The sequence below is a fragment of the Triticum urartu genome, chromosome 5, assembly GCF_003073215.2.
Source record: "Triticum urartu cultivar G1812 chromosome 5, Tu2.1, whole genome shotgun sequence".
Classification (NCBI taxonomy): domain Eukaryota; kingdom Viridiplantae; phylum Streptophyta; class Magnoliopsida; order Poales; family Poaceae; genus Triticum; species Triticum urartu.
The window spans coordinates 422116738-422128621 of NC_053026.1; the positions used below are offsets into that span (position 1 = coordinate 422116738).

General features: G+C 44.2%; 1 protein-coding gene across 1 annotated transcript; it reads left to right on the top strand.

Moving 5' to 3' along the window:
- Positions 1-6858: 6858 nt before the first annotated feature.
- On the top strand, positions 6859-8466 carry LOC125509469 (zinc-finger homeodomain protein 9-like). The gene has a single exon (XM_048674455.1). The coding sequence runs from the start codon at positions 6983-6985 to the stop codon at positions 8132-8134; it is 1152 nt and encodes a 383-aa protein (XP_048530412.1). The 5' UTR covers positions 6859-6982; the 3' UTR covers positions 8135-8466.
- The last annotated feature ends 3418 nt before the right edge of the window (positions 8467-11884 follow it).

Genomic DNA, 11884 nt, shown 5'->3' on the forward strand with positions numbered 1-11884 from the left:
GTGCTATTCAATACTCCTCTGGTCTTGGACACGAATATGATTTGTGAGTAGTTAATTTTGTTCTTGAGTACATGGGAGAAGTCTTGTCATAATTAATCATGTGAATTTGGTATTCGTTCGATATTTTGATAATATTTATGTTGCTGCTTCCTTTAGTGGTGTCATGTGAACGTCAAGTACATGACACTTCACCATTTTTGGGTCTAAGGGAAGGCATTGTGGAGTAGTAATTAGATGATGGGTTGCTAGAGTGACAGAAGCTTAAAGCCTAGTTTATGCACTATTCCGTAAGAGGCTGATTTGGATCCACATGTTATGGTTAGATTTATCTTAATTCTTCTTTTATAGTTGCGGATGCTTGCGAGAGGGGTTAATAATAAGTGGGAGGCTTGTTCAAGTAAGAAAAACACCCAAGCACCGGTCCACCCACATATCAAATTATCAAAGTAACGAACGCCAATCAAACGAACATGATGAAAGTGACTAGATAAAATTTTTGTGTGTCCTCAAGAACGCTTTGCTTATTATAAGAGACCGTTCCGGCATGTCCTTCGCTACAAAAAGAATTGGGCTACCTTGCTGCATTTTTGTTACCATTACTATACTTATTGCTCGTTACAAACTATCTTGCTAACAAACTACTTGTTACCGACAATTTCAGTGCTTGCGGACAATACCTTGCTGAAAACCGCTTGTCATTTCCTTATGCTCCTCATTGGGCTCGACACTCTTACTTATCGAAAGGACTACGATTGATTTCTTGTATTCGTGGATCATCGGCGACTTCGAGTGGCACATGACAAGCCATGCCGGTAATGGTGATGTTGGCGTGCATGGACTCCAGCATCCAGAGGTGTGGTGGGCCTAGGGTTAGATTGCTATGGGCCTCGTGGGCTGGATCAGATCCGGCCAGTGTTGGCCCGCTGCTCTTGTGTCCCGTCTTCTAGGGCTTCCTCGACGAGATGTCGGCTGACCTTAAGGATCTGCCCTCAGACGTTGTGGGGTTTTCTGTGTGTGGGCCGACATCGGGATGTCTAGTCCTGACCGACGATGGTTCCACCCCGTCATTGTCTATGTCTTGGTGCGTCATTCTTGGATGATTCGGTCTTGGATGTCAGGGTGGTGGCCCTGGATGGTCAGGTTGTGCACTTGGCTCTGCGATGAGCAATGCGTCAATGGTGGTGGCACCTTCCCTTGGCTATGAGTGTAGCGAGGGAAGGAGTGGCAAGTGATCTTGGTGTTGTCGTGGTTTCGACGATGGTGCCTCCCTCATATGTATCTAGAGGTCTCATGCTGGCAATGTGCCCCCCTCCCCGGGTTGAGTTAGGTCTGGCGGTACCTTGGGTGGCTTTGGCGAGGATCTGAATGGAAGCTATGTGCTTTTGGTGCACGCGGCGACGATGCCTGTGGGTGTCACTTACCTCTTGGGGGTGTCATCGTGGGTCCCTTCTCCATGGCAGGTTTCTAGGTGAAAACCCTATCCCATCAATTCGCGCTCGACAGCGAGGACGCTCTGCATCCGTACCCTCTTATGGTCGTCATCGAGGAACTCAAATACCATCTGGTTGCAGTCGACGCCTTTTGGCTTGCCTTGATCTTGGCGTGAAGCTTCTTCGGCTAGATGTAGAGGGATTCATTGGTCTCCTATCATTTTCATGGGTCCCCACAGTCACTGGCCAATGTCCTTGCTATCTTCTAGCGGGGTCGGAGCTCCACAACCAAGAGCGAGAGGACAAATGCTTAGCCTCTGTGATGATAGCTTAGTCTGTTTAGTGTGTTAGGTCTGGTGGTTCTCCAAGGCGACGTTGTTCAATTCCGGTTCAGTAATGTAGGTCGCCTCTTGTTAGGTGTGGCGACTCTTGTTTTCATGTTTTGTTTTATATTTGACTCGATTGTATGGGGTTCTCTCTGCCGCTTTGTATCGCTTTGGTCAGTTTGGGCTTTATGTATAAAGCAGGACGGAAGCCTGATTTCAATAGGATGCATTGGTTTCTCAAGATGTATACATAAATCGTATCCATCAATGATGATGCAAGAGCACACACAGAGATATACACTAGGAACTAGAGCTAGTTAGTTTCTAAATATGCAGTCAGTAGTCATACAAGTGGAGATGGAGAGATATAGTTAGGATGCATTGGTTAGTTTCTATAGATACAAATCAACAATGATAAAAACATATAGACTTGACATTGTGGTCAAGCAAAATAGACCATTCGTTGTGGTGTGATATTGTTTTATTTAGTTTCTAAATATTTATTCATTATTGGATGACAAATAACTAGTATATATTCGTTATTGATTTGTATTGATTTTAACCATATAAATAAAATAGTAACTAGTATGCATTCGTTAGCTTCTAAATATACAAATCAACGATCATGTAAGAGGAGATGGAGAGATATAATTAGGACGTATTGGTTAGTTTCTAAAGATACAAAGCCAAAGTGATGTGAGAGGAAATAGAGATGAGATGTGATTAGTTAGTCACTCACTAATCCCATGATTAGTATTTTACCATGGTGTTTCATTGTGACATTTGCTCTTAATTGTGACCTACTACTCACTAATCACATGCTTAATATTATCCATGTAACCTAGTGTTATGATTTATTGTTGCTTTGACACCATAATTGGTACCGATTGATAAAAAATAGCTTTAAATATTTCTTCATTATTGGATGAAAAATGCGTAACCCAAATAAATGGTTAAGCAAAGCCGATTGACGTTGTGGTGTGATATTTTTTTAAAGAGACAACAAATTATTTTTATTTATATGGTTGATATGATTTTGAAGTTTTCTTTGATTATCCAAAAAAATTACATGATTATTGACTTTTCAAGCATAAAGATGACGACTAAGATTAAGAGCACTTCCATTTTCTGCATTGTCGTTTTAAGATTTTCTATAGCCGAAGGCAACAAAATTATATAGTTGATAAAAAATCAGCATGTCCTTTCAACTATCTCATGATTCATATGGCAACTCTAGTTCAATGTTCAACCAAAAACTTATGATGCATGAGATTTTATAATTAAATTGGTGATCAAATGTTTTATGGCGTGTCATGTGTTCCGGATTATGTTATGTCATCAGTCTATGATAGATGGTAAATATCATTTAAACATTGATTTTACCATGTATTAGACCATGCAAATGATATCTCAAATTCAAGATTAGTACAAAATTCTTGTTGCATTTGCATTATTAGTATTTCATATGGCTTGTGGAAAACATATTAGTCTAGGGTACGTCTTGCACATGCTTCATATTTATCATAGTTGGTGAGAAATTGGGAAAAAATGATTTACACATCCCGTATATGAATATCATAGGGTTATAAGAAAAGTTTGACATTGTGCTTTGAGGTTTCTAAGAGCTAGATACATATGTTTTATTTACATCTCGAGATTAGCTATAGTTGCTAGAAATTGGTAAGAATGATTTACATGTTTCTTGACTATCAAATGACACCAGTGACACTCAAATCTGGAAGAATGTTCTACGCATTTCCTGTGTACCAAATTACATAGATGACGACCCAAATATACGTTAATGATCCACGGGTATCTTGAGTGCTTAATAAAACTGTTGAAAACTTGAAGAGAGAGGCGTTTTGGAGGCCGAGCTCCATGGAGGCCTTTATTTTTGGAAAATTCAAATTCAAATTTTTTAGGTTAAAAAAAATCTTTAAGAAATATGCGTGTATGTAAGGATGTAGCACACATGTGTGTAAAAATCATGATGAAATACCTTGAGTTGCGACCTGTACAAAAAAAGACAAATTCATGGTCTGGGAGGATGAATAGTATCATGTGTTAAATAGTCACAAATTTGTCATTTTTGCACAACCCTCATTTCAATGTATTTTGAACTGAAAATTTACACATGTGTGTGTTATGCCTTCATGTATATCTGTATTTTTGTAGAATTTTTTGAAATATAAAAATATGAATTTTGATGAAATTTTGAAATTTGAATTTGGAGGCCTCACTCGAGGCCAAGCTCCAAAAGGGATTTCCGAAACTTGAATAATGTCCTAATTTTTGCATGTCTCTAATGTTTGATGTTACCGAGACAGCTCAATTTAGGATTTAAATAAAGGCCGCTTGTTATGGCATCAAGATTTGTGACAAACAATGCCATTTTTTATGCTAGTTATATGTTCCCAAATTGTCATTGCTGGTTATTGTTTCTTGAAGTGGTTTACAAATTTCTTGCTCAATCACATAGCTCAGATGCAACATCGGCCGGGGGGGGGGGGGGGGGGGGGGGTCGACATTGTGTTACTAGAGTTTACTATTGTTTATGGAAAATAATATTTTTGTTACGCACTTGAGAATTATAGGCCAATATTGATGTTGTGCTTTTGAGGTCTTCAATAGTTGGATTGTTGTTTGTGTACTATGGCTTTCAGATTTGCTATAGTTGGTAGAAGTTAATAAAAAATTGCTTACAAGTTCATTGTACTCTCTAATGACACCAGTGACAACTCAAACTTGAGTAATGGTTTATACATATCTTGACTGTATAATTATGTACGTTAATAATAGCTGGAATGGAAGGTAATTATTTGTATGTTTCTTGATTGTATAATTACGCGATGACACCTCAAACCAGGGGTAGTGATTTACATGTTTCCTAATTGTATGATTACAGTAGTGACAACTCAAAATACCGGATAACTATTAACACATTTCTTGATTATTTATGACACAAACGACATCCCAAATCCATGGCTAAGCAAAACTGACACTTCTTGTATGGTGTCAAAATTATCGATAGCTACTAAAAATGTGTTATGCTAAATTAACTGTATTGAAGTTAGCTATGCTCGGTAATAGTTGCTTAAAATGGTTCACATGTTTTCTCGCATGATCATCATCGAGTGTTGAAAAATTGCATTATGTTACTGAATTTTTTATGGCTTGTGGCAAATATATTGTGTATACACATGTATGCACTTGAGACTGATATATGTGGCGGTGATAATTGAATACGATGGTTATATCCCAAGATTGATGGTCGTGTTTTGAGATTTATAATTATTGGTTACAAATGCATTATTTGCATCATTGTTTTAAGATTTCCTATGGTTTGTAACTTTTGATAAGAACAATTTACATCTTTTCTTACTTGATCACATATGTAGCAACTTATATACCCTAGCCTAGTCTCGAACACAATCCTATTGTTTGCGTGTCTCTAATGTTTGATGTTACCAATGACAGTGCAATTCAATGTTTAAAGAAAGGTCACTTTGTTATCGCGGCGAGATTTGCGATAAACAATGAATTTTTTTATGCTAGTTATATATTCCCGCAATTGCCATACGTTATTGCTTCTTAAAGTGGTTTACAATTTTTTTTCTTAATCACATAGCTTAGATGGAGACTTAGGGGGGAAATCAACATTGTGTCACTAGAGTTTACTATTGTTTATGGCAAATAATATTTTTCTTATGCGCTTGAGAATTATAGGCAAATATTGATGTTGTGCTTTTGAGGTCTTCAATAGTTGGATTGTTATCTGTGTACTATGGCTTCCAAATTTGCTATAGTCGGCAGAAGTTAATGAAAATGGTTTACAAGTTCAGTGTACTCTCTAATGACGCCAATGACAACTCAATCTTGAGTAATGGTTTATACATCTCTTGACTGTATAATTATGTACGTCAATAATAGCTCAATGGAAGGTAACAATTTGCATGTTTCTTGATTTTATAATTGCGCGATGACATCTCAATCCAGGGTAATGATTTATATGTTTCCAAATTGTCTTATTACGCTAGTGACAACTCAAATACCGTGTAACATTAACATGTTTCTTCATTATTTGTGACACAAGCGACATCTCATATCCATGGCTATGCAAAACCGACACTTCTTATATGGTGTTGAAATTTTCTATAGCAACTGAAAATGTGTTATGCTAAGTTAAATGTATTGAAATTAGCTATGCTCGATGCTTAAATGGGTTTGATGTTTTCTCACATAACCACAGAGTGTTGCAAAAACTACATTATGTTATTGCAATTTGTTATGGCTTGTGGCAAATATATCACATATATACACGTATCCGCTTGAGGGAAACATAAGTGGTGATTATAATTGAATACGGGGGTTATATCCCAAGATTGATGATTGTGTTTTGAGATTTACATTTGTTGGTTGGAAATGCATTATTTGCATTATGGTTTTAAGATTTGCTATTGTTTGTAACTTTCGATAAGAACAGTTTGCACGTTTTCTTACTTGATCACATAGTATGTAGCAACTTCAAATCCAAGTTAAGGGAGAAACCGCATTTTGTTTTCCAGATTTGTTGTGGCCAGCGATAATTGGTGTTTCATCGTGTTATTTGTATACTTAACCCATACTTATCACAGTATGTATTCTGTGGTTGGTCACAAATGTGTTTGGCAGTGCATGCTTACTAATTTGTACTACCCAATTGATGAAAAACATACATTGACAGCTCAAGTTAGGGACAAATGTGCAACAGTGGTGTACACGCGTCGCCTCCATCTCCGTGATGATGCGCGAAAACGAGGGAGGTCAAACAAAAACGGCCGGATTTCGGTGGCGCCCGTCTTGATTGATCCTTGGATCAGCGGTCCATGTGTTACTCCTGGGCGGTGACGGTGTGACGCGGGATACAGATGCACCTGCAACCGATTCAGCACAGTGTGTCGTCATGATCTAATCTATCTATCTACATATCTCTACGATCTTTGGGAAATTTCTCTTTTGTGTGTGTGTGTGTGTATGCTCATCTCATCACTAATGGCATGGATTAATGGGGCTTCGTCTTTGAGCGTCGCCGTCGCCCTTTTTATACTCTTATCTCCTCGCCCTGGGCTCGCTTCACATCCTTACCTGTAGTTTTCCTCACTCCCTTGACCCCCGCCCGTCCCTAACTAAAGCCACTAGCGGTAGTAATCCTTGTCAAGCCGGGTGACACCGCGGAGGGAGCGGAGCATGGAGGCCATGGACGTCAAGTACCGGCCGGCCCTCTACCCCAACGGCTCCGTCAAGAAGCTCCGGCAGGCGGCCGCGCCGCCGCCGCCGCCGGTGGAGGCCGTGCCCACGTACAAGGAGTGCCTCAAGAACCACGCGGCGGCCATCGGCGCGCACGCCGTCGACGGCTGCGGCGAGTGGATGCCCGTGGTGGAGCTCAACACCGCCGACCCGGCCTCGTATAAGTGCGCGGCCTGCGGCTGCCACCGCAACTTCCACCGCCTCGTGATGGTGGAGGGCTCGCCGCCGCCCCCGCCCCCGCCCCCGCCGGCCCTGCTGCCGGCGCCGCCCGTGCCCATGCCCATGCCGGCCACCGTGCTCCATGGCCTGCCGCAGCGCGCGCACGGGCATGAGACGCCGGAGGACCGGCTCCCGGGCGTCGACGGCGACGACTCTGACTCCGACTCGGATGGCTCCGAGTACGACGACGAGCGCTCCGTCTCCCCGCCCCAGCACCCTCCGCCCGCGCACCTCCCGGCCCCGGTGGCGCAGCAGCCGCCGCCGTACATCTCTTCCGCGCCACACCCGCACATGCTGCTCTCTCTTAACTCCAGCGCGCCGGGGGCGCCGCAGGGCCAGAGCAGGCTCCCCGCCCAGCTCTCGCCGGCGACGGCGCCGCCGCCCCACGGGATGATGCCGGCCAGGAAGCGGTTCCGCACCAAGTTCACCGCGGAGCAGAAGCAGCGGATGCAGGAGCTGTCGGAGCGGCTGGGGTGGCGGCTGCAGAAGCGCGACGAGGGCGTGGTCGACGAGTGGTGCCGCGACATCGGCGTCAGCAAGGGCGTCTTCAAGGTCTGGATGCACAACAACAAGCACAACTACCTCGGCGGCCACAGCGCCCGCCGCAGCGCCTCAGCCGCGGCCTCCTCCGCCGCGACCACCCCCACCGCCCCTGCCGCCGGCGGGCCATTCCGTCTCGCCCCGGCCAGCCCCGCACCAGGAGCGCCATTCAACCCCTCCGCCAGCCACAGCTCCCCGGCCCCCACGGGCACGGGCTTCAACATGAACGGTACCGCCTCCTCCGCCTCCACCGCCACCACCACCGCCACGCCCACCCCCATCTTCGCCGCCGGCCGCAAGCTGAACGGAGCCTCATCGCCGCAGTCGGCGTGAGCTAGGGAGAGCAGAGGCAGAGAAGAAGGAGAGGGAAGGAGAAAGGCAAAGACATTTAGCTTTCATTTCAGTTATCATTGCATTACTTTTCTTTCTTTCTGTAGTTTGGATCGATCGTTGGTTCTACTAAGAAATTAACCCCAAGAAAGGGCGCCGTCTGATGTCTAGAAATCTAAGCTTTATCTGTTCTTGGGATCCGATGGATGGAAGCTTGCGATTTAGGATTAATTAGATTATCTGATCTCAAAAGTGGCACCTTTCTTGGTCTGTTCTTGTCCCTGTAAGTTCATCTCCCCTCCGTCCGTCCGTAATAGAAGTTTATTTCCTAACTAGTAGAAGAAGGTAGTAGTATCATCTCATGCTCACTTGTGCTGTGAATTCATGATCGGAGGCAGCCTCCCTGCTTGCAGCAGTACTTACTTACTCCTGTTGTTCCATTAATCAATTGGCTTAGCCTGTATTCTGCGCCTGCGCTTTCCCGGTAGAATAATGGTTCTTTTGCGCGGTTTCCCTAACCTAAACCCATCATTAGCAGCGCCATTTTTATAATGCTTGCCTAGCATTTGCATGGATGCATCCCCACGAGCACGAGCACGAGCACGAGCAGATAGATTAACGTGCGCCTAAACAAAGGCCAAGCTACGAGACATCACCTTTGCTGCGCCATCTATAGCAGTTAGCACCTTCCTCGCACGCTTGCCATCGCCAGCTACTCGCTATGGAAATGTAGGAGGAGTAGAATAGTCGTCGCCGCTCCTCTCTCCCATCCACGCACAACACATTCTTGTCTCGTGTAATTCTTCTTCCATGTATGCTCCCTTTCGCTCTCTAGCGCCTAGCTCCTCCCGAACCCGTCCCGTTTGGGCTTGGGCACGCCCCACCACCATCCATCCCCACCATCCCAAGGCCGGCCGGAAACGCTACTACACACGGCGGAAACAAAAAGCGGACGCAGAAGATGGCCGTCAAGTCGGGCGATCGTGCGGTTAGGGGGGTGACGAGATGTGGGTTGGGGCCGGATGAGGGTAGGCATGCAGCCATGCAATTAGGCGGCAACCCGGCTTAGCGAAAGTGAATGGAGCTGGGGCATGGCATGCGGGAGGACGCCGGCCGGCCGGCCGGCCCGTGTTACTGTTGCTCGTGACCGGATGGAATATGAGTAGTGTGTGTGAGGGGATGCCTTTTGTCGCGCTGGCCGGGTTGGAAAGCTGATGGCGGCATTGACACTGAAAAGGCCCGCTGACAAGCCAAATCATGCAGCTACCCTCGTGATGGCATTAGCCACGGCATGGCCTCCTGACACGCCAGCTTCATAGCTCCCCCCTGCTTTTTTTCACCCTCTCCTCCCTCCTTGCTTCACTGTACGAGCGTATAGCTCACATGTCTTGTTGTTGTTGCTCTCCGTCTCCGTCCTCTGCGACGGGTGATGATGATCTTCCCTGCCCAATTCCCGAAGGAAGGAGGGAAGGATGCAATCGATGGGATCCGACCCCGTAACCCCAGCGCATGATTTGCTCTCAATCCCTTGGCCTCAATGATGCCCGACGCTTTGCGCAGGTGGTGGTGTCCGTGCGTGCGTGCGTGCGTGCCGCGCTTCCTTTTTGGTTCTTTCTGCAGAAAAACGTCCATCGTGATTGCCACGCTCCGGACCGACCGGACCATTTCTTCTGCCGGCCGGAGCGATCCCTGCGCTGCTGCCTCGCCTGATAACCTCCTAGGTTGTCAGGTCCTTATAAAATAAAATGCAGGCTTGCAGGGAACATGTTTGTAAAGGTTCCTCTTTTCGTCTTTTTTCTTTTGAGGATTTTTCGAGTGGTTTTGCTTTTGTTTTTCTTTTGAGAATTTGACACCAAGCTTCCAATAATGTAGGACTTTTGGTTAAACCATTACTAACTCTTCCATACATTTCTTGCTGCAAGTTTACCTGATCCAACTGATAACAAGTAGGCGAAAACACTATTTCCCCAAGCAATTGAGGGTTGATCACTAGATATGTTCTGGAAAAAAAAGTGACACATGTTCATGTCCATGCTCCTTGTGCACATGTAGATTTTTTGTCGAAAACACACAAGTTTTGTGCCCCTTTTTTGAATTAAAATCAGGAACTTTATTCATTCAAAATAATCATTACATCGTTTGTGAGGATCGTTACAATTTCATTTAAGGGTTCCTTCACCAATCAGAAGTCAAAGAAAATCTAGCTAATCTGACGAGCTCATGAGCAACTTTATTTGCTCCCCTATTATAATGTTTTGAACCTAGTGATAATGAAACCAGAAGCATAATGAAAACAATCACCCAAGATTGCCGCCGCAGCACCCGCTGACCGTCTTTCATCCTTCATAGTATCAATCACCTCCAAACTGTCTGGATTAATAATAAGGCGATTACATCCCGATTTTTGCGCCAACGATACACCAAATTTGAGAGCCAAGACTTCAGTCATCAAGACGTCCGCGCATAAGTCTATCTTCCCATACCCCCCAACAATAAATCTGTCTTTGTCATCTTTAAGGACTACCCCCATCGTGCCCCTAAGCTGGTCATGGTCAAAAGAAGAATTAGCATACCTTTGAAGATGAGGCATTAACGAAGTTTGCCGTAAGGGCTAGATCCCCATAGAGATCTGATACGCGTTCTGAGTTTGTCTCCTTGTTCACCAATTTTCATCTTTCCCACCGTGGATACCATGCTGAGCTAGCAATCATTTCATGCACATTGTGATGACCCATAATCCACAATTCTTGGCCAGGTAGAAGAAGTAAATATTCCAAAACCGCCTCTCCCCCATGATCAACCTCACAGGCTTTATCAATTGGCATCCATCCCCAACCTCTTCCAAAACTCCTTTGCTTTATTACAGAGAAATGGCATGTGTTTCGTATCTTCTGGACCAACAGAGCAAGTAGGACAAGTTTTGAGCCTTCTGTACAAGAAAAAAATAGGTTTTTAAAAATTCATGTGACTGCATTGTCCATCGCCGCAGCAGGAATCACCATCCCCACATTTTTGTTCATGTTAGTCTTTGTTGCGGAAGGCTAACAACATTGGAGGTCAATTTGCAATACCATTACTTGGGCAACATCTAATAATGTCGACATGATTCTACAGCCAATTACTCATTGAATTTATGGAGAACTCATACAACATTCAAGTAAAATGTTTGATGGTTCCAACAGAATTGATTCCTCAAATGTTGTAAGATATGCTCATGGACCAGTTCATCCTCTCTTTCTCTTCATCTTGGATGAAAGATGTCATCCTCCAGTTAGTCCCCTCTTTTCTGCTTTGGACTGAGGCGACCAATCATTTCTGCTCTGTCGTTTATGGCGTTGCACCCAATGTGGCAAGGAGGGGGGGGGGATTTTCGACACCATTATTAGAGGTGAGAGGTGTGATAAGGTTAGGATAAAACTAGGCATACTCTGGGCGAGCTTGCAAATTTGACTTGAAAAGGCTAAGCATGAGCCCTATCGACCTGGAAAAACCATAATTTTTATTTTAAATTACTTAGTAAATTCAAGATTAAATAGTAAAAAAATAAATTGGATGAGGGTTCATACCGCAGTGCAAGGTCGTTGCTGGATTTTCGCTGGAGCAAATGAGATGAGTATTTTCCTCACAGAAAAAAGAGACGAGGGATTTGCATGGTCGAGGCTCGTAGAGCTATTGGGTATAGTTCCACTTTCTAAAATTATAACCTTATCTTTTTGTGGGAAACAACCTTATTATGAGTATATGCTTGATTGG